At 41.8% G+C, this 27,147-nt stretch overlaps 2 protein-coding genes across 3 annotated transcripts; one reads left to right on the top strand and one right to left on the bottom strand.

The window, feature by feature from the left end:
* Positions 1-66: 66 nt before the first annotated feature.
* Positions 67-9,670, bottom strand: C6H22orf23 (chromosome 6 C22orf23 homolog). Of its 2 annotated transcripts, none has more exons than XM_070756175.1 (7): positions 9,570-9,670; positions 9,064-9,190; positions 8,309-8,371; positions 4,583-4,765; positions 3,676-3,807; positions 1,491-1,591; positions 67-976 (listed from the first exon to the last, which is right to left on the bottom strand). In XM_070756175.1, the coding sequence occupies exons 1-7, from the start codon at positions 9,591-9,593 to the stop codon at positions 854-856; spliced, it is 753 nt and encodes a 250-aa protein (XP_070612276.1). In that variant the 5' UTR covers positions 9,594-9,670; the 3' UTR covers positions 67-853. The 2 variants fall into 2 exon arrangements, with proteins under 2 accessions (XP_070612276.1, XP_070612275.1); XM_070756174.1 differs by lacking the exon at positions 9,570-9,670 and adding an exon at positions 9,361-9,433.
* Positions 9,652-24,632, top strand: POLR2F (RNA polymerase II, I and III subunit F). The gene is made up of 5 exons (XM_070756176.1): positions 9,652-9,865; positions 14,150-14,219; positions 15,937-16,067; positions 19,533-19,604; positions 24,464-24,632. The coding sequence occupies exons 1-5, from the start codon at positions 9,846-9,848 to the stop codon at positions 24,552-24,554; spliced, it is 384 nt and encodes a 127-aa protein (XP_070612277.1). The 5' UTR covers positions 9,652-9,845; the 3' UTR covers positions 24,555-24,632.
* The last annotated feature ends 2,515 nt before the right edge of the window (positions 24,633-27,147 follow it).

Here is a 27,147-nt window from a genome sequence, read left to right as displayed (position 1 = left end):
TTTCTATAGTTTGAGAGGTCTTGGCAGAAAGTGGACACAAAGTATGCAAAGTAGAAAACCACAAAATTCCCAGGACTTTTTTTTTTAATGAGTAGAATAATATACAGCTATCAAAAGTGAGCTGCTGGACCAAAGTAAAAAGTGCACCATGAGAAAATCATCCCATACTACAAACCATTTATTGTTATGGTATTGTGTCTTTTCTTAACAAGTGACAGACGTGTGAATAGTCACTTAGTCATAATAAAGATGGCCCTATGCCTGTAATTTTACTGAAAAAGCATTCATCAAAAATAGCTGCCATCTAAAACCTTCCGGTTCTCTCTCTCTCACAGTCCAATACAACAGTCACCACTGTTTACTTAACAATTTATAAGATGAGTGAAAAACTGCAATTTTGACTGGAAGCAGCATCCCAGTAGATGGCAGAATCATATATACAATATTTTTTAATCTATTCTAAGAGTTGTACTGTTCTAATTGTAAAAAGCAGCATTTTTCTAAAATGATAGAAACAGAGATGCTGTTTTCCAGTTATGAAATACGTAGAAATCCTTTCTTCTCATTTGTCAAGGCAAGCAAGCTAATATTCATTCTAAACCCAGCGATTCATTTGAATCCTTTTTTTCTGAATCACATTTTTGAAAAGGCTTCGGGCCACTACATATTGAAACAGATTGTTCCCACTTTTCAGGACTCATACAGTATTCCTGGAGATTAAGTATAGTATATAGATATCTGCCACAAAAGGGCCAAAACTGTACTAATACGAAATTCTTCACATTCTCTTATGTCAGCAGAAAAAGTAAGGATGAGGAGTTATATCCTTAGGGGGTGCGGGGTGGGGGGAGAACTACTGGTCTACTTGACCAGTGCTTGGATTGTCATGTTTGATGTCTATATTGGAAGACTTGGCTATTGCCTCTTTCACTTCTGCAGTTCTCTGCTTGTCAATCACCTCCATCTCCCGGAGCTTCTGCAAACAGCAGAGAAAGGAAACATAATAAGAATTCAAGAAATTTTAATTTTCTTACAAGATAATACACAAGTCTTACTCTGGATGGAGATGTACTATCATCTCTATAATGTTTTTTAGCCTTGCTGTTCTGCTCGGGTCAACATGATCCGAAATGAAATTTGAAACCTATAGATTATTTGTCATGCAGATCTCAAACTTGTGATTAATTGACTTTTCCTCATTTGAGGGGTTCTTACTATGAGTGTGGGTTTTTTTTTTTCATTTTGTTTCCTTTTTGCTACAAGCTGATTGTTACATTTCGTTATACCTGAAACAGTGTAAGTGTATAGTAAATGCGAACAGAACAGCAAGGTTAAAAGTTCTTCTTCCCTTTTGATAGGCACGTGTCCCTCTGCCAAATCTTTCCCTACTTTCTCAAAAAATCATGATCATATTGAAAAAAGATTGCATTTAAGCCTCATATTGAAAAAAGATTGCATTTAAGCCTGTAAAGGTCAGAATTACTAGGTACCTGCGATATTTCGGTTTGGATAATTCCTTGATACACTTTGCCCTGTCCCAAAGCTTCCATTTCTGACAGGAAATTTTGTCGGTCTTGAATTTCATTCACCACTGAGTATAAAGACAAAAGAAGCAATATGGAATGAAAGACTAAAAGGCAGAAGCGTTGTTGTTCTTCTGAAGTTTAAATCATTAATTTTCCATTTATTTTACTTAAAAGACTTTTGTAGCAGCCCATCTTACGGCCCATAACTCTGGGCTCTCAACAGCAACATGAAAACAACAACAGTGGAACATGTTACATTAATTTCATGTGCACTACTTAAATCTGTTAATGACCATTGCTTCCTTTGGGGAAAATAGATGCAATGTGTTATACAGTAGTGAGAAAGAACACCCTCTTTGAGTTCTATGGTTTTACCTATCAACAGCAAAAATCATTTGATCCTTAGCAGTTTTTAAAAGTAGATAAATACAATCTTAGATGAACAACAACACATGACATATTACACCATGTCTTCATTTACTTAACAAAAAGAAAGGCAAAATGGAGCAGCTATGTGTGAAAAACTAAGTTCATCCTTATTGCTTTCATAGATATGAAGGGGCCAAATATCAGTCAGGTGCTACTAACCAAGTACCCTTGATCCATTGATCATAGGCAAATGAGATTATCGCTATAAATGCCAGAATTTTAGGAGTTTGCTGGTCTCCAGCACAGAGGAGTGTGTGAAGACAACAGCAAAGAGAAAAGACATCAGCAAGATCTTAAAGAAGCAATTGTTGCAGCTCATCAATCTAGGAAGGATAATAAAGCTATTTCCAATCAATTTAAAGTCCATTATTCTACAGTGAGATGATTATACACAAGTGGAAAACATTCAAGACAGTTGCCAATTTTTCTAGGAGTAGATGTCCCAGCAAATTCACCTCAATCTTAGACTGTGAAATGCTCAGAGAAATTGCAAAAAAAAAATAAGAGTTACATCTCAGACTATGTCACTACAAGGTCTCAGGCAGCATGTTAAATATTGAAATATAATACAATTAGAAAAAAACCTGAATAAGTATGATTTCTTTGGAAGAGTTGCTAGGAGAAAGCCTCTCATTAAAAAAAACCCCATGGCAGAACATATGGAAGCATGGCTTAGGTTTGCATCTAAACAAATCACAAAACTTTTAGAACAGTCCTATCAAACTGAGCTGGATACATCACATGCAGGCTATGTCCACCCCGGTTCCACAAAGACAACATCATGATATGTCACAATATGGCCCGTGATACGATCGGGTTTGACATCCATGTTCTAGAACAATAGTTCTCAACCTTCCTAATGCTGTGGCCCTTTAATACATTTCCTCATATTGTGGTGTCCCCCAACCATAAAATAATAAATCTAATTAGGAAACTCAGGGGTGGGTTCTAACCTCGCTGCCAGTTTGCTTCCTCCTGCGTTGCGAGGCCATGCTTCGTGGCAGAGTGGCTGTTATTATGGGGAAAACATCTTAAAAGTCTATTGTATGATTTCCCTGTTCCTGATAAGCTTTGCCTTGCATGTGCTCTGCTGAAACTGATATATAGAAATCTCTTATGGGTATTGTTGCATCAAATGGTTTGGTGTCATCCTGGTTGGTAGTCTATAACACTATGCCAACATAATGATCCTGCTGTACTGCATTAGTGGGATACGAGTAGTGTTACTGTGCTTCACCCTGGAAGTATGACCAATCTTTTGCAAAGACAACTTAGCATTTACCATATTTTTGGAGTATAAGACGCATCTTAGTTTTGGGGAAGAAAATATGGGGGGAAAACTTCTGCCTACCAGGTGTTCATCTGGCTAGTCCTTAGCCTGGTCAGCTTCAGCATATTAGCTTGCTGGCAGGTTTTGAGGTTGGGGCTGTTTGGGACTGTGCTTCTAAACTGCTTAGAGACGGCTGTAAAGCACTGTGAAGCGGTATATAAATCTAAATGTTAATGTTAATGCCATTACTATTGGCATTATCTTTGCTTTGTTTTGCCACAGGCTTTCTATTTGCAATTCTTTGTATTATATTTTTATTCCGGAGGTGTATGTAGGTGTAAATGCCTGAGCTCTTTAACTACAACAAACCTTTTTTCCTAGGCTAACGTATTGTATGTACCCTGCCAGAATATATCAGGTCACTGCTTTTAGCTAAGGGGATCCACTTACATTCATCGAATCGGTCCAACTCTGATACTGTTTCTTCTACCTTGACTGGTTTCTTCTTAGTTTTCTTCTCTACTTTGCCCTTTCCTGTTGCTAAGATATTTTGCAGTTTTTCTTTCTCCTTCTCCAAGTCTCCTGTAGATACAAAAGAAATATTATTGCTCTTTATAAGAATGTTGATGAGAATTCCCAGAGGGGATAGCTTACTATTCTTTCCACCCCTTCTCCAGCCCACACACAGAGTTGTGAGGAAGGACCATTGACTTGTTTGAATTTGGATTGTTGACGCTTAATGCTCAGCAGTTCGTGGTTTGATTCAAATCTCAGGCATTTATACATTTTAAGAAAACTATTTTTTTTGATCAACCTTATCCTAAATTAATAAGTAGTAAATAAAAATTACCATACCACACAAAACATAAAGGACAGACTATGCTCAAAAGAAGACAACTTTAAAATGCCTAAGCAAATGAGTACAAATGAACCCAGATACTCAAATGGCAGCTGCTGAGATAGCTAGAGATAGTATTTCCCCCACACAAGACATTCCCTTGCTTATCATTTTCTCTTTTTCAGACATTTCTCTGTTGCACTAATCTGGCAGATCACTTAGAACAGACTTGCATCACCCACAGCTGCGTCACATGATGTGTCGTGACTCTTCTCCCCTTTGCTAAACCAGGTGTGGCCAGTGCATAACACATCTTCAAAGGCCATAAATGTGTCCACTGGTTGCGAAGTTATATTTCCAGAGGTTGCAAAACCACATTTTCATCCCATTGTTACTACAGGTGGTTGCTGCCCAGCTTGTACAGTAGCTGAACAAGGATTACGTGTAAGTAATGATGATTACAATAATTATTTATCTCTCCATTCCTGCATTTATCATTTGCAAATGTTTCTTGCTTACGAGTGGCTTGAGGCTTGAATTTTTCTCTGCTATATGCATCTCCTGCACGACAGATTTCTGCAGGCCGAAGATGAGGTTTACCAAAGGGACTGATGGTCAAAATAACTTTTGGTGGTACAGGTTTCAGCAACTTTGGTTCTCTGCTGGATGTTGGATAACAGTGTACAGGGAAAGTATCACCGCCTAAGAAAGAAGGGCAGATATTGGTCAGAAAAAAATTAAATGTAAATTAAATGTATGCATGTACCATTTTAAATATACATGGCAAGAACCTCTTTTCAGCCTAGTTCAGGCTCTGGCAGCTTCTTAGAAACCTCCAGAGGTGAGCTACTAAGGTGGAAAGGTGACATGTGCTTGCACCCGCGTGTCCGCGCATGATTTAGCTATCTGCCCAGGTGAAGTAGCATAATTGCGCTGGATTCCGCTAGCACTCAGAGCCACAGGGGCGAGCACACGTCACCGTTCCACCTTAGCAGCCCACCTCTGGAAACCTCCATGTAGTATTCTTGGCCATGTCTAGTTTTGACCCCAAGTTAAATTGTTAGGTAAAAATATGTGTTCCCATATAGTATTTCGGGAGGGATTCTGTAAATGTGATAGATGGAGCGGGGGGGGGGGGGTAGGTTTCTCAGTCCTGCTGTCAAGCAAAGCCAAACATTTAATAGTGTCTGCCCTACCATGTGCACTAATCAAACGGGTGGCAAGAAAGTAGGGGCAGTCAGGCACAACACAGGTCATGTAGACAGTAAACACAAGGTCAATCAAAATGGACTTACCGTAAATGTCTATACACCAATGCAGAGTATGAGGTATAAACAGGGTGAATTAAAAATTCAAGTAAATGAGGGAAGATACGATATAGTTGCCATTATGGAAACTTGGTGGGATGAAACTGACAAATGGAATGTACATCTAGAGGGATTTAAATTGTTTAAAAGAAATAGACCAAATAAAAGAGGAGGTGGAGTTGCACTGTATATAAGAAATAACTATATCTCTACAGAAATAGAGCACAACAATAATGAAAATTATCTTGCATGCATTTGGGTCAATATTAAAGGGGGTGGAGCAAATGACATTGCCATAGGTCTATTCCAGTGATGGCGAACTTTTTTTCCTTCAGGTGCCAAAAGAGTGTGGGTGCGTGCTGTCGCGCGAGTGCCCACACCCATAATTCAATGCCTGGAGAGGGTGAAAACAGCTTCCCCTGCCCCCTCGAGGCCCTTTGGAGGCCAGAAATGGCCTGTTTCCCAACTTCTGGTGGGCCCAGTAGGCTCTTGTTTTGCCCTCACCAGGCTCCAAAGGTTTCTCTGGAGCCAGGGGAGGGTAAAATGCCCTCCCCCATTCCCCCAGAGGCTCTCTAGAAGCCAAAAATATCCTCCTAGAGCCCCTGTGTGAGCCAAAAATCAGCTGGCCAGCATACACATGCATGTTGGAGCTGAGCTAGGGCAACAGCTTGCGTGCCAGCAGATATGGCTCTGCGTGCCACCTGTGGCACCCATGCCATAGGTTTGCCATCACTGGTCTATTCTATGGGCCAGTGTTTCCCAACCTTGGCAACTTGAAGATATTTGGACTTCAACTCCCAGAATTCCCCAGCCAGCGAAATCTGGGAGTTGAAGTCCAAATATCTTTAAGTAGCCAAGATTGGGAAACACTGCTATAGGCCACCCAACCAAACAGAGGAAGTAGATGAACTTTTTGCTAGTCAGCTAGCTAAGGTATGTAGGAAGCACATGGTAATGGGGGATTTTAACTACTGGTAAGCTGACATCAACTGAGAGACAAACTCTTCCCCAAGTGGAAGATCCAACAGGTTCCTAACAAATCTAGCAGACAACTTTGTTACCCAAAAAGTCGAGAAGAAAAAAGGGGATCAGTCATATCGGACTTAATTCTCACTAAGAGAGATAACATGATAGATGTTGAAGCTACAGGAATCTTGGCAGCAAGTGATCATGCAATATTGGAATTCAAACACAAGCAGCAGAACAAAGTCAAACTAGAGTCTTGGACTTTCAGAGAGCTAATTTCAATAAACTTAGAGAAAGTTTGGGAAGGATTCCATGGTTGAGAATCCTCAAGGGGAAAACAACTCAAGAAGCTTGGGAAATTTTGAAAAGGGAGATTATAAAAGCCCAGTCTAGCACAATACCAATGAAGAACAAAAATAATAGGTCCTGAAAGAAACCAGCATGGCTGCATAAAGAACTCTGTGACAAATTGAAAGACAAAAGGGACAAGTATAAAAAGGGGAAAGAATGGGAATAACTAAGGCAGAATATCAGCAAGTAGCTTGAGCCTGTAAAGATGAAGTGAGGAAAGCTAAGACTCACAATCAACAAAGGCTTGCGACAAAAGTAAGAAATAACCAAAAAAACGTCTTCCAATATATTTAGAACTGCATCTACATGGAGGGAAGTATGCAGTGCTCTTCAACATCTTCATCAATGACTTGGATGAGGGGACAAGTGGGGATCTCTTCAAATTTGCAGATGACACCAACCTGCAGAAATAGCCAACTCTCCAGAAGATAGGCTCAAGATACAGAGGGATCTTGACAGACTTGAACATTGGGCGCTATCAAACAAAATGAAATTCAATAGTGAAAAAAGTAAGGTTCTACATTTAGGCAACAAAACCAAAATGCATAAGTACAGTATATGTGGTCAACAGTAGTAACTGTGAGAGGGACCTCATATTTTAATAGTTGTTGACTATTAAAATATGAGCCAGCAGAGTGCAGCAGCTGCCAAAAGAGCCAACACAGTTCTAGGCTGCATTAACAGAGGGATAGAATCAAGATCACATGAAGTGTTAATATGATGTCTTAGTAAGGCCACACTTGGAAAACTGCATTCAGTTTTGGTTACCATGATGTAAAAAAGACGTTGAGACTCTAGAAAAAGTACAAAGAAGAGCAACAAAAATTATTAGGGGACTGGAGGCTAAAACATATGAAGAATGGTTGCAGGAACTGAGTATGACTAGTTTAATGAAAACAAGGACTAGGAGAGACATAATAGCAGTGTTCCAACAGTGTTTCAGGGGTTGCCACAAAGAAAAGGGAGTCAGGCTATTCTCCAAAGCACCTGAAGATAGGACAAGAAGCAATGGGTGGAAAACTAATCAAGGAGAGAAATAACTTAGAACTAAAGAGAAATTTCCTGACAGTGGAGTGGCTTGCTTCCAGAAGTTGTGAATGCTCCAACACTAGAAGTTTTTAAGAAGATGTTGGAATAGCCATTTGTCTGAAGTAGTGTAGGGTCTCCTGTCTAAGCAGGGAGTTGGACTAGAAGACCTCCAAGGTCCCTTCCAACTCTCTGATATTATTATTATTATTATTATTATTATTATTAAATTATGCTTATAAATGCATAAAAGAAAATGAGTAATAGGTATTATTCATTTTTAATATGAATTCAGAATTGTTTAAAACTAAAATAGTCCCTCAACCTATCTTTATAGTACATGCTGAAAATCCCAAACTATTACAGAAGATTTATTATCATCCTAGACAGTTGGATAAACTAGAGTTTATTAAGAAGTATTCATCATTTGTGATTTACAGTTTTCCACTAATGTTTTGTTGACTTCCTGAGTTTATATAACTTTCCTTTACAAGGGGATCATTTATTTTTTTAGTTGGAGAAAGTCACAGGTCTGAATTAAATTTAGAAATCTGAAAACCACAACTATTAGCAGTTAAATTGTAAGCATACTTACGTTTCATGCAATTTAGAAGATGGCGTTGCTGGAAACAAGTGAGTTTAGATTCTTGCATCATCACTGAAAGAGAAAAAAAATTATATACAGATCAGCAACATTACTCCCTTTGCAGAAAAAGATTTAACCCAAATGGTACCTACATACAAAAAGGAACGCCAAATCTTGAGCAAAGGTACCCCAAATGCTAAAAGGCTACAGTCCAATCTATCTGTAATAGCTTTTTCCAATGAGATAGCTTCCTGCTCTCTTTTTGATATAAATATAATTGAAGGGCATCCAGTTGTAGAATGTGTGTAATTTAGATTCAAAACCCCTTTTCAGAATTTCTAACTAATTGGGTTTTCTCTCCAAAATTATTATTTTTATCACTGTGGTTATCTAGAATACAGAAATCCAAAGTGAAGCTTTTTCAGGATTTTTTATTTTAAGCAAGTAGTATTCGAAAGGCTGTATTTTTTTCTGCAACTGTTTTTTAGCATATAACTTTATTGGCATGACCAGATCTTGTGATTAGCTGCTGCAGAGAAAAGTATGCAAGAATTTATATCAGTGCCTCATATTAAAGAAGAAATTCAACACAGGCTTTTTTCCTATAGTCATTAGTTACTAAAATCATCAAAAACCAGGGATTGTTAATGTTTACCCTCAATTTGCACAAAAAGTAATTTAAGTAGTAGTAATTTAAAATGCAGCAATACCCAGGAGTGGGGAGCATTACTTCCTGGGAAACTTCTATTCTGCTTGCTGATTACCTTTTAACAACTCATGTGTTTCTTGGCTATATTCCTTCACAGTGGGAACATGACAAAATCCACTTCCTTTTACCACAGGCCTGATCCTCTCTTGAGAAGCCATTGTAATATAGTACTCTGAAAGAAACTGATAAAGAGCTATACAGTTCTTAAGATCACATCACACACGTATTCTGTCTTATGTTTATACAAACTACTATCCTTTACATGTTGTCAAATAAACAAACAAACAAACAAATAAATAAATAAAATAAAAATAAAATAAAAATAAAATAAAAATAAAATCTAAAAGCGTACACGTGAAAATCGTGCCTTTCTCGGCTTGCAGCCACCCCCACTTGAAGTCTCGGCTATTCCCACAAGCAGCCGATTTTTTTCCCCGTCCGATCTCGGCTCCCTTTCCTGGGAGGGATAACAATACTGGGTGAGAAGAAGCGTGCGAGGTTTGCCAAGAAGAAATGTATTTTTTTTTTTGAGAAGGTGGTGGTGGGCAGGACTTTTCTTACCGAATTGGCGGCTACCGTCACCATGACAACCGCCCTCCGGCGCTCGCTTCCGTCAATGTCAACTCTGACCCCCGGAAGTGTTACCGCTCTGTGCGTGCTGCTTCGACGGCAAGCGCGTGGGTGTGTTTGCCTCCATCCCCCTCCCCTTTTCCTTCCTCGCCGGTGGAGGTTTTTTCCCCCCTTCAGGGCTCTTCGCGTCTCCCGTCAGGCCGCTTCGCTTTGTGGTGGGGATTGATTACCGTGAGGGTCCGTACTTGAACGAGGGAAGGCCTCAACATGTCGGACAACGAGGATAAGTAAGCGGTGAATGAGAAATGCGTATCTTCTAACCCAGGGGTAGGCAAAGTTGGGTCTTCTATAACTTCAACTCCCAGAATTCCTGAGCTAGCATGATTGGCTCAGGAATTCTGGGAATTGGAGTCCACAAGTCATAGAAGAGTCAACTTTGCCTAGCCCTGTATCTAACCAGTTTGGCGTTTCCGGGGCGTTGAGGCTAATTCTTATTTCGAGAGCTGGTCCAGGGTGGAAGGAAGGTTCGCTTGACCAGTGTACTTCAAGCTTGGCCGTTTGAAGATATTTGGACTTCAACTCCCAGAATTCCTCAGCCAGCAAGGCTGGCTGGGGAATTCTGGGAGTTGAAGTCCACATATCTTCAAAGGTCAAGTTTGAGAAACACTGGCCCAGGCCGCCTGCAGTTGGCAAAGAGCCTTCTGGGACCCTTTAAACCCAGCGGTGAGACTGCCCTAGATTCAACCTCAGGTTGTGAACTTTCAGCTATTGTCCCCCCCCCCCCCCTGTTGCTGTGCTTTAATACACTGCTTAAAAAAAATAAAGGGAACACTCAAACAACACATTCTCATTGAATACTTTGTTCTATACAAAGTTGAGTGTGCACAACAACATGTGAAATTGATTGTCAATCAGTGTTGCTTCCTGAGTGGACAGTTTGATTTCACAGAAGCTTGATTTACTTTGAGTTATATTGTGTTGTTTGAGTGTTCCCTTTATTTTTTGAGCAGTGTAGTAACACTTAATGTTAATAACAATAGCAATTGTTATTTAAAGGTGTGTATTTTGCTTTCACTGTTGAACCAGTCCCAAAATGAGAATGAGCTGGGTCAAGGAGTGATTAAGGAGAAATTTAAATCCAAGTCCCATCTATACTTACTCAGATATTTGTACCACAGTGATATTTTTAAAAAAATATTTATTATTAGAGTTGGAAGAGACCTTGCAGGTCAGTGATGGTGAACTTTTTTTTTGGTTCGCGTGCCAAAAGGGTATATATGCGTGTGCTAGCGAGTCTGCAGAGAGGGGCGGCATACAAATCTAATAAATTATTATTATTATTATGATGCTTGTGCCCACACCCATTCCCTCCCCCCCACTGCCCCATCAGATGTGCACAATCTCTGCCCCATTCCCATGTAGACGCACGGGCTTCACTGAAGCCTGGGATGGTGAAAAAACAAGCAAACAGGCAAACCAGACGTTTGGAAAAAAACCCCTTCTGGTTTGCCCCGTTGAGCTGTTTTACACACTCTGGAGCCTTCAGGGAAGATTCCTGAAGCCCCGGAGTGCGAAAAACAGCATAATGGCAAACTGGAAGTCCATTTTTCCAATCTTCCAGTTTACCTGTTGGATGGTTTTTCACACTCCAGGGCTTCTCCAAGGCCGAAAATCAGCTGGCTAGTGCGTACTAGAGCTGACATAGGGCAACGCCTTGCATGCTGTCCAATATGGCTCCGTGTGCCACAGGATCGTCATCACAGTTGTAGGTCATCTAGTGCAACCCCCAATTCAAGTAGGAGTCCCTATATCATTTCAAACAAATGGCCGTCCAATCTCTTCTTGAAAGAATTGGAGCTCTCACAATTTCTGCAGACAAGCTGTTCCAGCGGTTGATCGCTCTTACTGTCAGGAAATACCTCCTTATTTTATTTATTCCATTTGTATTTATTTGAGAACATAAGAAGAGCCATGCTGAATCAGGCCAAAGCCAATCAAGTCCAACATTCTATGTCACACAGTGGCCCACCAATTGTCCATGGGGATCTTGAGCAGAAAGATAAGGCAAAACCCTCCCTTTCCCCTGACCCCCCAACAAATGGTACCCAAGGGAATCCTGCCTGCCTCAACCAATATAGAGGCGGCACTTGGATATCTGTTTCAATAACCACCAATACACTTGGCATCCATGACTCTGTCTAATCCTACCTTGAAGCTATCAAGGCTGACAGCTGTTACAACCTCTTCTGGAAGTGAATTCCATAAACCAACGACCCTCTGGGTGAAGAAATATTTCCCTTTATTTGTCCTCACTTTCTTACCTGTGAGCTTTAGGGAGTGCCCCCTTGTCCTAGTATTGTGTGATAGAGAAAAAATATTTCCTCTATCCACCTTTTCTATCCCATGCATGATTTTATACACTTCGATCAAGTCACCCCTTAAACGCCGTCTTTCAAGGCTGAAGAGACCAAGGCGTTGCAGCCTGGTTTATTCCATTTGTATGCTGCCCATCTCCCTAGGGACTGTAGGCAGCTCACAATCAAAAATTAAAACATACAGATAATATTAAAACTTTTAAAAAGTATTTAAAAACAATTTAAATCCAACTGTTAAAAACCATGCATACAATTTATGGTCAGATTTCGATCATACACCATCTGATCAATGGCCCAAGGCCTGCTGAAAAAGCCAGGACTTTACAACTTTCCAGAAGGCCAGTAGGGTGGGGACAGTCCGGATCTCGGGAGGTAGCTGGTTCCAGAGTGTTGGAGCAGCCACAGTGAAGGCTCTCCCCCAAGGACCCACCAGTTGACACTGTTTAGCTGAAGGGACACAGAGAAGACCAACTTTATGGGCCCTTATCAGTCACTGGGAGCTATGTGGTAGAAGGTGGTCTCAAAGATAGTCTTTCCAGGTTGAATCTCTCCATCCATTATTCCTTGTCTGGCCCTCTGGTGCTTTGGAAAACAGCCTGACCCCCTCCTCTCTATGGCAGCCCCTCAAATATTGAACACTGCTATCATGTCTCCCCTGGTCCTTCTCTTAGCCAGACTGGCTATGCCCAGTTCCTGCAACTGCTCTTAGTTAAATATTTTTAACTGGCATGACATATTCCTTCTCTGCTCATCACTGAAACTGGAAAGTATAGTGTCTCCCACATATATATAAATTTGGATCTGTCTAGTTCAGCATGCTTTATTCTGAAACATTTATCGAAATGTTGTAAGCTGCCCCGAGTCCATGGAGAGGGGCGGCATATAAGTCCAATTAATAAAATAAAATAAATAAAAGCTAAATGACCCACACTTTTAGTAATACGCCTTTCAGATGTGGCAGCGGAAATACGGTTAAAGTCAAGAATCCTTTGTTTTATAATTTTATTTTTTCTGTACAAGAGGGATTGAGATATAACTAGCCAAATCAAGACCTTTAAATATATATACTAATATGTGTATTTTAATTAAGTTTATGCTCTGGCTCAAACAGTTTATCCTGACCAGATGGACAGAATTTGAGAACAGAATGCATTTTCTATATTATGTACAGTATGTTAAATAGAAGCAGTCATGCCAGTGGATTCCCTGACTCATGTATGATTTGACCCTAAATTCCTTAGAACTTAAGAAGGAATCAGTAGGTTGTAGTAATCTCTGAAGTTGCAAATTTTGAAATCCTAATTCAAAGTGTTGGTTATGACCTATAAAGCCCTTCATGGCACTGGACCAGAATATCTCCGGGACCGCCTTCTGCCGCACGAATCCCAGCGACCAGTTAGGTCCCACAGAGTTGGCCTTCTCCGGGTCCCGTCAACTAAACAATGTCGTTTGGCGGGACCCAGGGGAAGAGCCTTCTCTGTGGCGGCCCCGACCCTTTGGAACCAACTCCCTCCAGATATCAGAGTTGCCCCCACCCTCCTAGCCGTAAGCTCCTTAAAACCCACCTCTGTCGTCAGGCATGGGGGAATTGACATGTTCCCTCCCCCTAGGCTTATAAAAATTTATGCATGGTACGCTAGTATGTATGATTGGTTTTAATTTGTGGTGTTTTTTAAATTAACTTAAATATTAGATTTGTTTTACATTGTATTGTTATTGCTGTGAGCCGCCCCAAGTCTGCGGAGAGGGGGGGGCACACAAATCTGATTAAACTTAAACTTAGCTGATGCTTATTCACCATCACTGAGTACATTCAACGAGAATTACTCAGGGCACAGAATTGCTGTAGATTCAAAAATCATACCTATGTATTTAGTGACCTTTAAATGATCAAGAATGTTTCTTTTTTCTGGCTTGTGCCACATAATTTGAAAGAAGGGCAAGTTAATTTTCTCCCAGTCTAAAGACAAACATGTTCCTCTGTGATCCATTCACAGCCTGATCTATAAACCTGGGATTTCCTAGTGATCTTACTTCCACATATGAATCAAATCCAGTCCTATGTTGTTTTTGTCAAGATAGCTAATTTAGGTGTTGACAGCATCTGTGATATTTAGCTTGTAGTGCTTAAAAGAAACATACTTTAGGGTTTTGCTAGAGAACTTTCCATAAATATTAATACATTTCTCCTATTAGTTTTGATGGAGATGATTTTGATGATGTGGAAGAAGATGAAGGACTTGATGATCTAGAAAATGTTGAGGAGGTAAGTGACTTTAGCTTGTGATATGCTGAAATAGCCTTCAATCTGGTGAATGATTTGAAATAAAAGATGTATCCCCCGATTATCGCGAGGGTTCCGTTCCAAGACCCCTCGCGATAATCGATATTTCGGGATGTAGTGGTGCGGAAGTAAAAACACCATCTGCGCATGCGCGCCCCTTTTTCCATGGCCGCACATGCGCAGATGGTGGAGTTTGCGTGTGGGCGGCGGGGAAGACCCTTCGGCCGCCCAACAGCTGATCTGCTCCGCAGCGCGGCAGCAGTGAGGAGCCGAAGATGGGGTTTCCCCGTTGCCCAGGCTCCTCGCTGCCGCCGCGCTGCGGAGCAGATCAGCTGTTGGGCGGCCGAAGGAACCTTCCCTGGGTCTTCCCGCCACCCAGGCAAAGGGGAAACCCCAAGATCGTTTGCCGCTTGCCCGTCACCCGCTCGCCCGGCCCGCTCGCTTGCCCGTTCGCCCGCCCGGCTGCTCGCTTGCCGCTTGCCCGTTCGCCCGCCCGGCTGCTCGCTTGCCGCTTGCCCGTTCGCCCGCCCCGCCCGGCTGCTCGCTTGCCGCTTGCCCGTTCGCCCGCCCGGCTGCTCGCTTGCCGCTTGCCCGTTCGCCCGCCCGCCCGGCTGCTCGCTTGCCGCTTGCCCGTTCGCCCCGCCCGCCCGGCTGCTCGCTTGCCCGTTCGCCCGCCCGCCCGGCTGCTCGCTTGCCGCTTGCCCGTTCGCCCGCCCGCCCAGCTGCTCGCTTGCCGCTCGAGAGCAAGAGGGGGAGAGATAGAGAAAGAGAGAGAAGGAAAGAAAGAGATGAGAGAGGGAGGAAGAGAGTGTGAGAGAGGAAGAAGCAAGATAGAGAAAGAGAGAGAGAAAGAAAGATGAGAAAGGAAGGGAGTGACGTCATCGGGTGGAAAAATCGCGATATAGCCTTTCGCAATGATCGAGATCGCGAAACTCGGGGGATCACTGTATATTTTTTAAGTGAAATAGCTTCTATAGCTGTATTAGACTTCAACTTCTGGCATTCTTCGCTGGCAAAATGAATACCTTTGGAAGGCTGTATTTATGCATTATTACGGTATAAAGGAATACCTAGTTGATTTTAGGGAACTCATGAAAGGGCCACTTAAGAGGAGAAACCATTAAAGAAGGGCTTTGCAAAAAGCTGACACCAGTCCCTAGAGGGAAGCACGAGAAACAAATTCAAAATAACCTCCCCATGATTTTGTTTAATCAGATGGGATAGAGAGAAATTTGGATAAATTTTCAATAATTATGTCAGTCCTTTGAGGCAGGCCAGGTCAAGAAATTGGATTCTAGGAATACTCTTTATCATAGTAAGGCAGAATAATAAAATCCTGAGTGTTTTTGTGTCCCTCAAAGTTGTTCTATATATAAAGCATATATTTTGTTTCTTTGACTGGAAGCTAAGGACAATGAATAGGATACACATTTATACTGGTAACCTAGATCTTTAAAGTCCTAATGCTTAAGTGGTATAAAATGTGAACTTTAGAAAGTGGGTTAAAATATATGAATTCGTAAGTTAGTGTCTGTTTTACATTTTATCATCATGTATTAGGTACATTTATTAATAGCATTCTTGTCCTAGAACCTTATTTAATATTTTCCATTCATATTCTCAGTTTCAATTGCACGACTGCTCAGACGACAGGGTATATAGCTGTGTGTGATCGCATTTGCTTTGTATTATTCCATAGGAGGGTCAGGAAAATGTGGAAATCTTGCCATCTGGAGAGCGACAACAAGCAAATCAGAAGCGGATCACTACTCCTTATATGACCAAATATGAGCGGGCCAGAGTTCTTGGTACCCGTGCCCTACAGATAGCGTAAATATAGATATATATATATTTATTTAGTTATTTGTCTTTTTATCCCAATTACTGTCTGAAGGTTTTTCCAGTTTCAGCTGTGCTTTTGCCACGATCATAGCTCTTTGGCAGGCATGTATTTAAACTATTAGTGAGATACCCTGTTTCCCCGAAAATAAGACGTACCCCGAAAGTAAGGCATGTCAGAGGTTTTGCAGAATTTGCTAATATAAGGCACCCCCCGAAAACAAGGCGTAGTCAAGTTTACATACGGTACGGTGGAAAAACATAGGGTACCATTCAAAGCTGTTCATAGCGGTACCGTAATAATGTGGCGTCCCCTGCTGGCCCCTTCCATCGCTTTGTACCGTCCAGTACAGCAGACACAGTCTGCTGTTGTCTCACCGCCATTACAGTCTCCACTACAGTGCGTAGACTGTAGTTCCTCTGGTGGTCGGAAGCTGCAATAGCGGGAGTATACTGTTGTACCATATAAGTGCCGTCGTTTGTGTGTGTGGGTGCCATACTGACAGGTACCGTACCGTAATCAGTGTACCGTACGGAACACTTTCTTTGGGGGTTTCAGCTTTTCTGCCTGTGAATTTGTCTTATTTGAGAAATATAAGGCACCCCCCCGAAAATAAGACGTAGCACAACTTTTGGAGCAAAAATTAATAGAAGACAGTGTCTTATTTTCGGGGAAACACGGTATAATTAAAAATAGGATATTTATTCTAAATATTATGTACATGTCTTTCAGAATTCATACAGAGAAATATATGGATAATGGGAAGGCTGCTAGCAGAATATTTTAACTTTCATTCAAGAATCGGGCAGTAAGAGTGGTAGAGAAGGGTCAACTTTAAGATCATCATCATCTTTTAACAACCGCATAATCTCTTGTTGGGTGGAGTCTGGGCAACTAAATGGAGCTAGCCAGATTCTTTTCTTTTCTTCCTTCCTTCCTTCCTTCCTTCCTTCCTTCCTTCCTTCCTTCCTTCCTTCCTTCCTTCCTTCCTTCTTTTATTGTATTTGTATGCTGCCCCTCTCCGCAGACTCGGGGCGGCTAACAACAATGATAAAAAAAACAGCATGTAACAATCCAATTAATAAAACAACTAAAAACCCTTATAGTAAACCCAAACATACACACAAACATACCATGCATAACTTGTAATGGCCTAGGGGGAAAGAATATCTTAACCCCCCCATACTTGGCGATAAAGGTGAGTCTTGAGTAATTTGCGAAAGACAAGGAGGGTGGGGGCCGTTCTAATCTCGGGGGGAGTTGATTCCAGAGGGCCGGGGCCGCCACAGAGAAGGCTCTTCCCCTGGGGCCCACCAAACGACATTGTTTGGTCGACGGGACCCAGAGAAGGCCAACTCTGTGTGACCTTATCGGCCGCTGGGATTCGTGCGGTAGCAGGCGGTTCCGGATGTATTCTGGCCCAATGCCATGTAGGGCTTTAAAGGTCATTACCAATACTTTGAATTGTGACCGGAAACCGATTCCCTTTAAGTTGCCAGTGCAGAATTTTGTTCAGCAGATATATTCTCATTGTGCCCAGAGAGAGAAATATCTGCCTCTACCTAGGATTAAACACTGTGAGGCGAGAGCTCCACCTCTAGGCCATCACACCACTCCTAAGGGGCAACTTTAAAGATGAGCAACTGAAAACAGAGGTCCATAAATAAGATTGCATTTTTGGGAGTTATACAATGTCTTTCAGTTTAAATCTTTTCCCCATTCTGAAGGTGCTAGACGGGAAAATTTTACTTTTCTTTGTGGAAAATGAAATATTTAGAATAATTAGCCACTAAAAGACAGATAGATGTTTCAATATCCAATATGTTCCCAATATTTCTCCTTGAAGGCATGTATTGCTCTTGAGCTTATTTGAAGCATCATACTGGAAGTTTAACAAGCCAAAACTTACAGGGTGTCCTCATTTATCAACTGTACAATCAGTGACCATTCAAAATTATGATGGTGCTGAAAAAGTAGATTTATGACCAGTTCTGAAATCTATGTCACAGTGTCCTTGCAGTCATGTGGTTGCAGTTTGGATGCTTGGCAACCAGTTTGCATTTTTATGGTCATCGTCTTTTAACATATTAATAGAGTTGGAAGGGACCTTTCAGGTCATCTAGTCCAACCCTCTGCCCAAGCAGAAGACCCTACATCTGCCTCTACCTAGGATTGAACTCACAATCGCCTGATCCTGAAGCAAGAGGTCCACCTCTAAGGCCACATGATCAACATTTGCTACCTTCATAGCTGGCTTCCAGTAAAATCAGAGTTGCAAGTTGCAATAATGTAACATCTCACTTAGTGACCATGGGTGATTTGTTTAATGACCATATCCAGAACTGATGTAACACTGTATGGTCACATGAAGTTTCACTTTACAACTATGTCAATGATGAAGTAGCTGGTCCCAATTTTAGTCAGTAAATGAGGACTAGCGGCTGGTTATTCTTTATTTCAGAAGAAATCACATGGTAGACAGTTGCTTTGATAAGCCAATGGAGATTGGTTTGATAGAGGTGAATGACAATAATATCCATGTGTGAGAATTTAGTCTATCTTACTATTATTTTTGTATTTTGTTTTATGCCCAAAATAGCAACCCCATCTCACCACCACCACTTCTATATGTAATTTAAAAGTATAATTAATTTGAACATTTTACTATTGAAGTATATCCAACAAATATCTCTGGGACCGCCTTCTGCCGCACGAATCCCAGCGACCGGTTAGGTCCCACAGAGTTGGCCTTCTCCGGGTCCCGTCGACTAAGCAATGTCGTTTGGCGGGACCCAGGAGAAGAGCCTTCTCTGTGGCGGCCCCGACCCTCTGGAACCAGCTCCCCCCAGATATCAGAGTTGTCCCCACCCTCCTTGCCTTTGGCAAGCTCCTTAAAACCCACCTCTGTCGTCAGGCATGGGGGAATTGAAATTTCCCTTCCCCCTAGGCTTATAGAATTTATACATGGTATGCTTGTATGTATGAGTGGTTCTTTAAATTGGGGTTTTTTTAGATTGTTTTTTAATATTAGATTTGTTACATTGTCTTTTTATACTGTTGTTAGCCGCCCCGAGTCTTCGGAGAGGGGCGGCATACAAATCTAATAAATAAATAAATAACAAACAGCCAGTTCGTGGTTAAGGTACCAGGCTAGAAATTGGGGGGCCACTTTCTCTCAGCCTTAGGAAACAGGCAGTGGAAAACTACTTCTGAAAATCTTTGCCAAGAAGACTGATTCAAAAGTACACACACACACCCTGCTCTAAAATGAAAATCTTTAAAATGTCAGAAAGCAGAGATTATAGCATAGGTTCTCAAGAGTAAAAACTCCAGGCAAATTACACGTTTGACAGGAAACCAAATGGTATATCTTATTCTCGTTTAACTTGATAACTTTTAATATCCTCTGTTTACTCCAGTTGCAGTAAAAGTTCTCAAATCTTTTCCCCCCTCAGGATGTGTGCCCCAGTAATGGTAGAGCTTGAAGGAGAAAGAGATCCCTTGCTGATTGCAATGAAAGAACTGAAGTAAGTTGAGAGGTTTTATCCATGTGCAGGTGTGCATAAACTGTTCCCTCTCTAATTAGATTTGGACATTCTGCTTTAAAGCAGGAGGGGTTGTATGGTGAACATGCTAGTTTCACTTTTTCTGTTCTTCTAGTTGTCCTTAAGATCAAGATAATTTTCTGCAGCTTGAAATCTTGCCGACGTGTATTGGTTCCACATACAATTTAAAACATGATTTTTAGAACATTGATGATGAGAGGAAGCTCTCTATATAGTAAATATTTATAGCTACATGTTTAACATACAACTTAGAAACATAGAAACACAGAAGACTTATGGCAGAAAAAGACCTCATGGTCCATCTAGTCTGCCCTTATATTATTTCCTGTATTTTATCTTAGGATGGATATATGTTTATCCCAGGCATGTTTAAATTCAGCTACTGTGGATTTACCAACCACGTCTGCTGGAAGTTTGTTGCAAGGATCTACTACTCTTTCAGTAAACTTATGACAAAAAGGCAATTATTGGGGGGAGGAGAGAGCTAGTTAATTTTATGCACATATAAAATATCTGAAATAATTTCTGTTGTCCAACAAGAGACATCTACAGGTACATAGAATGTTCCATTTTGTAGATGCCTTTACTTGCCTAAGTAGAGGTAATATTGTTTTGAATAGGAATAAAGTACTAATTATAAAAACAATAATATATTATAATTCATTATTGTCACATTTTCAGTATCATAATCTTTCCAGGTACATTAATTAAAAGTATTAAAATAATTTATGATTTAGTCCTGTGATAGTGAACCTATGGCACGCGTGCCAGAGGTGGTATGTGGACCCATATCGGAGGGCATGTGACACGTTGCCCTCTGTCAGCTCCAGCATACATTCATACACTGGGCACCTGATTTTTGGTCTTGGGGAAGGCTGTTTCGCCCTCCTGCCATTTCAGGAGTGCAAAAATCCACCCAAAGGACAAACAGGAAGTTCAGGAAATGCACTTCCTGTTTGTTTGTTTGTTTGGTCGACTTCTATCCCAAAGGACTCAGGGCGGCTTACAACAATATAAAAATACAAATACGATAAAAAAGAAGTCAAATAAGGAAAATCTAAAACTGTAAACTCCAATTTAAAAACCCCATAACTCAATTAATCCAGGCACCATATATACATACATACAATATAATTGGCCATGACAGATGTCAGTTTAATGAATCCCCGGCCTGCTGGCACAGCCAGGTCTTCGTGGCCTTTCAGAAGGCCAGTAGGGTGGGAGTAGTAAGGACATCGGCGGGGGAGTTGGTTCCATAGAGCCGGATGGCCCATTGTGCTGTTTTTTTGCACTCTGGCACTTTCAGGAAAGCTTCCCTGAACCCTCTAGAGCAGATGTCCCCAACCTTTTTTGCACCAGGGACCGGCTTTAAGCTAGACCAGTTTTCCATGGCCCGGTGGGGGGGGGGGAGCTAGCTGTCAGCGGCGCCGTAAAAGGGGCGATCAAGAGAGGAATGGGTGAATGAATGGACGGAGGGTGGGAAGGAAGGAAGGAAAGAGGGAAGGGACAGGAACAAAAGAAGGGTGCAAAGGAAGCAAGGAAAGGTGTGAAAGGGGAGAGTAAGAGAGGAAGGAGTGAAAGAAGGGAATGAGGGAGGAAAGAAGGGAGGAAGGAAAAGGAAAGCAAGAAATGGAGGGAGGAAAGGAAAGAAAGAAAGAAAGAAAGGGGGAAGGGACAGGAACAGAGGAAGGAAGCAAGGAAACTTATGAAAGGGGAGAGTAAGGGAAGAAGGTAGGAAGGAGAAAGAAAAGAAGAAATAGAGGAAGGGAAGGTAAAAGAGAGAAAGAAAAAGAGCAAGAAAGAAAGAAAGAAAGAGAAAGAAAGAAAGAAAGGCAACTTCAAAGAAAGGCTCACTGAGCATCTCTCACTCTCTCTCTCTTTCTATCCCTCTTTCTTTCTTTCTTTCTCTTCCTTTCTCTCTCTCCTCTTCCTTTATCTCCTCTCTCTCTCCCTCTCTCTTTCTCTCCCCCCTCTCTCCCCCTTTCCCTCTCTCCCTCTCTTGCTATCTCTCCCCCCTCTCCCTCTCTCTTTCTCCCTCTCCCTCTCTTTCTCTCTCTCCCCCCTCTCTCTTTCTCTCTCTCTCCCCCTCTTTCTCTCTCTTCTTCTCACTTTCTCTCTCTTGTTTTCTTTCTGTCTCTTTTGCTTTCTCTCTCTCTCACTCTTTCTTGTTTTCTTTCTCACGCTCTTTCTCTCTCTTGTTCTCTCTCTTGCTATCTCTTTCTCTCCCCCCCTTTCTCACTCTCTCTTTCTCACTTTCTCTCTATCTTGCTGTCTGTTGCTCTCACTCACTCTCGTTCTCTCTCCGTTCTTCTCAGCGATGACGCGCGCACGCCCTGCTCGCCTCACCTTTGCGAGAGCACTTTCGCCCCGGGCTCTCAGCAAGGGGGTTTGCAGGAGAGGCGGGGCAGGCGAAGGTGATATTGAATGTCGGGGAAGAACGGGCGGTTGCACGCGCTCCCTATCCCCCTGCTAGCCCACTCGGAATATTCAAAATAAGAAAAGCCTTCGCCGGCGAAGGCTTTTCTTATTTTGAATATTCCGAGTGGGCTAGCAGGGGGATAGGGAGCGCGTGCAACCGCCCGTTCTCCCCCGACATTCAATATCACCTTCGCCGGCCTCCGCTGAGGAAAGCCTTTGCCGGCATTTCCTCTCGGCGTCAAGGAGGCGCAGCGGCGGGCGGAGAGAGGGAAGGGGGGGAGGCAGCGGCGTCCCTCCTGGCCTTGGCGGGCCGCCCAACCCTCCCCACCTCCTGCAAACGCGGTGGGCGGCGGGGGGAGAGCGAGGAGCCGGTTCCGGCGGGCGCGGGGCTTGGCTGGCTGGCGGGGAGAGCGCCGCTGGTGGTGCGGAAAGGCCGAGGGGGCCCTGGCGCCGCGGACCGGCTGAAAAGCCCCAACGGCCCGGTCCCGGTCCGCGGACCGGCGGTTGGGGACCTCTGCTCTAGAGCAGTGATGGTGAACCTTTTTTTCTTTGGGTGCCAAAAGAGCATATGTGCACGCTATTGCACATGAATGAGTGCCCACACCCATAATTCAATGCCTGGGGAGGGCAAAAACAGCTTCCCCCACTACCTGGAGGCCAGAAACGGCCTGTTTCCAAACTTCTGGTGGGCCCAGTAGGCTCATGTTTTGCCTTCCCCAGGCTCCAAAGGCTTCCCTGGAGCTGAAGAGGAGGATAAAAACACCCTCCCCCTTCCCCCCGGAGGCTCTCTGAAAGCCAAAAACACCCTCTCAAAGCCTCTGTGCGAGCGAAAAACCACCTGGCCAGCACACCTTCCAGTTGGAGCTGAGCTAGGGTAATGGCTTGCGTCCCAGCAGATATGGCTCTGCGTGCCACCTGTGGCACCCGTACCATAGGTTCGCCATCACTGCTCTAGAGTGCAAAAAGCAGCCCAATGGGCAAACAGGAAGTCCGTTTTGCCAAACGTCTGATTTGCCCATTTGGCTGTTTTTTCACATCCCAGGCTTCAGTGAGGCCTGTGTGCATGCGCAGGGATGGGAGGATTGTGCACATGTGTGGGGCAGCACATGGGCTACGCATGCATGGGGGAAGGGAAGGGGTGTGGGCACATGCACAAATGCTAGCACACCTACTCACACCCTTTCGGCACGCAAACAAAAAAAGATTCGCCGTCACTGATTTACTTCCTGCCATCTTCGATTTTTAACATAGAAGTATAATCACAGTAGATGATTTCCCTTTTATTAGCATTGAAATGTTTCAGACTGTTTTGAAATTCAGGGCTTAAATAGATAATAATTTTTTTTCTCTTTTTTTTTATAAGTGTCGTTGATTAGAGAGCTATAATGTCAGATTTAATATTATGTAGAAATGGAAAAATGACAATAAGCTGTACTCTTAACAATGCGCTTGAGATTCATGAATTCCCATTATAGAAAGAAATTTAAAAAGCTACTTTTTTCTTTCTTCATATTTGGCTTACATTTATTTATTTGTTTGTTTGTTTGTTTGTTTGTTTGTTTATTTATTTATTAGATTTCTATGCACCTAATGTAAGATTTGTACATTATTTAATAGAAAAGTTTGTAAACCCAAACATTATTTAGAGGTCTTCAAACTTGGCAACTTTAAGACTATGCTGGCTGGAAAATTCTGGGATTTAAAGTCCACAGGTCTTAAAATTGCCAATTTTGGGGACCCCTGACGTAACTAAACTTCTTATAATGTTTACTTAAAGTATGTGAAGCTATAACTGGCACCCCAATACAAAATCATAATGTTTGAATTTCCCTGTAAAATTTTATTCTGATTATGGCTTCAAGACCATTCTGTTGAACTCCTGTAACTTAAAAAAATAATTTGTGTTTTTACTTTTCATGTATTGAAAAGATTATAAACCTGATGTCCTGGACAAATTCCAGGCTGGCTAATTACATTGTTGACCTAAAAAGTCTTATTTAGATTAAACTGGATTTAAATTTCTTTCCTTTAGGTTCCAGGTTGTTCAGTTTGCCAAAAGTTTGTAATAGTTTAAAACATAGAACATTTCTTTGGTTTATGTCATTACACTATATGAACACTCTACACAATTAAATAATGCGTATTAGAAAGGGTCATTTATGTGATCCCACTTCTGTCTGTCTTAGGAAAATTCTTTGGAAAATTAAGATTCAGAAGTCCTACATTCAGATTATTTCCTGTTTATTTTTTAAGATATGGCAAGGAACAGTAAATTATTTTCTGTGGCTGAATTTTTAGATTTGGGTTGGAGGCTTTCAAATGTTTTATTATACTACTGTAATCTTTGCTGAATACCAACAATTTAGTGTCCTTGACTATGAATGTCTCCTTCCCTCCTCCAGGGCTCGGAAGATTCCTATAATTATCCGCAGGTACCTGCCGGATGGAAGTTATGAAGACTGGGGTGTAGATGAACTAATTATCACAGATTAAATCTCTTCCATGCTCCAACTTTACAACTCCACAATATATATATATCTTGTGTAAATAAATACCAAATCCCCCTATAAATGTCTTGGATGCTTACTTTTTAATATAAAATAATGCTAAAGAAAACCAGCAATCTGCCTGTCTTTCTCTCTCTTTTTCTCTCTTTGTAGTGCTTTTATAACTCAGTCTTCTATTGTTTTGAAGACCCAGTAGGTTTAATTCTGTGGTTGTTTTTGCCGAGCCAAGCAAGGTACTTGCCGCCCTTCAAATGCTATAAAATGCAAACTAGAAAGGTGGTGCAGGAGAAGCTTCCTCAGTGTTGTATCTAATCATCCTGTTATGCGCAAGTGATTTTAAAGTGATCCTGCAGCTGCCAAACTTCCAGATGCCCTTTGAGACAACTGAAAGACCCCTTTGCCTTCGACCTATGCTTTTTTCCAGGGGCCTGTAGTAGAGGAGGCATTTCTGTTGCTTGCTACCAAACAGACATGCCTTTGTGCCCGGGAACAAGTTGCCTTGGAAACCCCCCAATTTCCCCTCTGATCAAGGCTGGCTCACTGGGCTTCTCAGGAGTATCACAGAGCAACTCTCATCAAATCTTCCATTGTTCCTTTTCCTGCCCTGACTTCTTATCAATCAACAGGATCCCCTTACAGTGGGCTGTTCTACAGCAAAAAAAGGATAGTTGCCTTGATGAGCTATCTAGCGAGAGTCAGCTTGACATCTGTAATCTATGCTTTATGGTACCTATGTCTCAGTTCATTTCTTTCCCACCCTATCTGGCATAGCCTGACTTAACTGCATGCTCATAATATTGTGAAGAACAACACAATCCCTGAAAATGTCAGGAAAAGGAACTTATAAACTTAACGTAAATAAGTGAACTGTATTGCAAAATAAACCTCCAAATCCACTGTGTCACTCAAACGGTGAAAGAGAACATTTTAAAAGTACTTTTGCAATGGAAAAAAATTATGCTTCTAATGCTTTACTTTCTGCAACAAACTTTTTTTTAGCTTTAAAGAACAAATGTATTGTCAGTATTGTTGCTTAAAAAAATCAGGATATTTTGGCATAATCTACAAAGACTTTGTAAACATCATTCCTATAAATCGGAGTTCCAACCTCTCTGGTCCACGTACAAGTCCATTGAGCTGCACAAGCAGTGGGCGAGTAGGCAGAGCTCCATTTTGTGAAAGCAGTGGGCACACACGCAAAACCATCCCCCCCCCCCCCCCCACTCTGCTGCTGATGCCAGTCGGCAGAGTAGTACTGGGGACTGCTACTACAAGTTAATGCATGTTGTCAAAAAAGGTTTGCTTAAGATGCAGATTGCCTTCCTTTTCGCTCTTGATGCAAACTTGATGCATGCTTTCTTAAAGTGCAATTTCTTTTAATGCAACTTCTTTTTAAAAATATAACTTGGGTTTTTTGTATGCAACATTCAATTGTTTCAGATGCAGGGTCTTGGGAGTGAAACTAAAGCTAACCAGACTCTGAAGAAAGGTTCCCGCTGCAATATCCAGATTTGTTCCAACTGTGGCAAAATTCTTTCATAATTCTACTTTATGCCCAGGAGTTGCTACTGGAGGGGTACATCAGATTTGCCCCAGATCTGAGATGTTTTTCCAGGGAGCTTGTGAAATTAGGGCAAAAACTGTAGACAGTCCTAGGACTTCAGGTTACCTACTCCCCCTTTTTTAATATTTAAACACACATGCAAATGGAATTTATATTTGGAAATACAGTACTGAGTTTGTTAAGGGAGAAGTTTCAGAAATAATGTGAAGTGGAAGTTAAAAGAATGCAACAACTGTCAGCAGACAAACGCACTGAAACCACAAGGAATTCTGTCTTGTTTGCTCACAGCAGCTATGCCAATAATAGGTTAATTTGCGGAGTTATAACTTACAAATCTACTTGGCCTCCCCACTCCCTCTGGCGTTTAATCACGTTTGTGTGATGAAATTTCAGTAATGAAATGTGTCTTTGTGTGATCGTTTTTTGGCATCCACAATGGAGCGCAGGAGTTGTTTTCCTGGTCCTCTTTTTCCAAAAAAAAAAGCAGCTTTGTTTTAATACTCTCCCTTGCCCATTCTCCCTTCCTCAACCCTTGAATCTACATCAGATACAATTAAAAGGATAGCAAAAGGCTCCGGGCCAGCTCCCACCAGATTGGCAGGAGAATGTGCAGTTCCTTTGTGCCCAGCATGGAAGCTGGTAAATGCTGGATCCGACTTTTGTTCTTAAGAGAGAAACAGGGCAACTCCTGCAATGTATTGGCTAAGAAAGCACATCATCTCTTAATCAGCTTTCCTTCTGAGGAAGCACATAGGAAGCCCTTGAAGTAAGCTGGAAATATTTACTTTTGTCCCTTGTGCGTGATTCCTTTAGCTGTGACAATCTCCCTATTGGCAATAGGTCATCTATTTCCATTTTTAACCATGCTTCTCTAGAGCTATTAGAAAGGTTCTTTTGGCTATCCCTCCCAACATTGCCAATGGGTTTTCTCATTAATTCTTTCTTTATACAGTGGTATCTCTACTTAAGAACTTAATTTGTTCTGTGACCAGGTTCTTAAGTAGAAAAGTTTGTA

The sequence above is a fragment of the Erythrolamprus reginae genome, chromosome 6 (genome assembly GCF_031021105.1).
Source record: "Erythrolamprus reginae isolate rEryReg1 chromosome 6, rEryReg1.hap1, whole genome shotgun sequence".
NCBI classification, from domain to species: Eukaryota; Metazoa; Chordata; class Lepidosauria; order Squamata; family Dipsadidae; genus Erythrolamprus; species Erythrolamprus reginae.
Note: the sequence above shows the minus strand (reverse complement) of the source record. Positions and strands in the feature narration are given on the sequence as shown.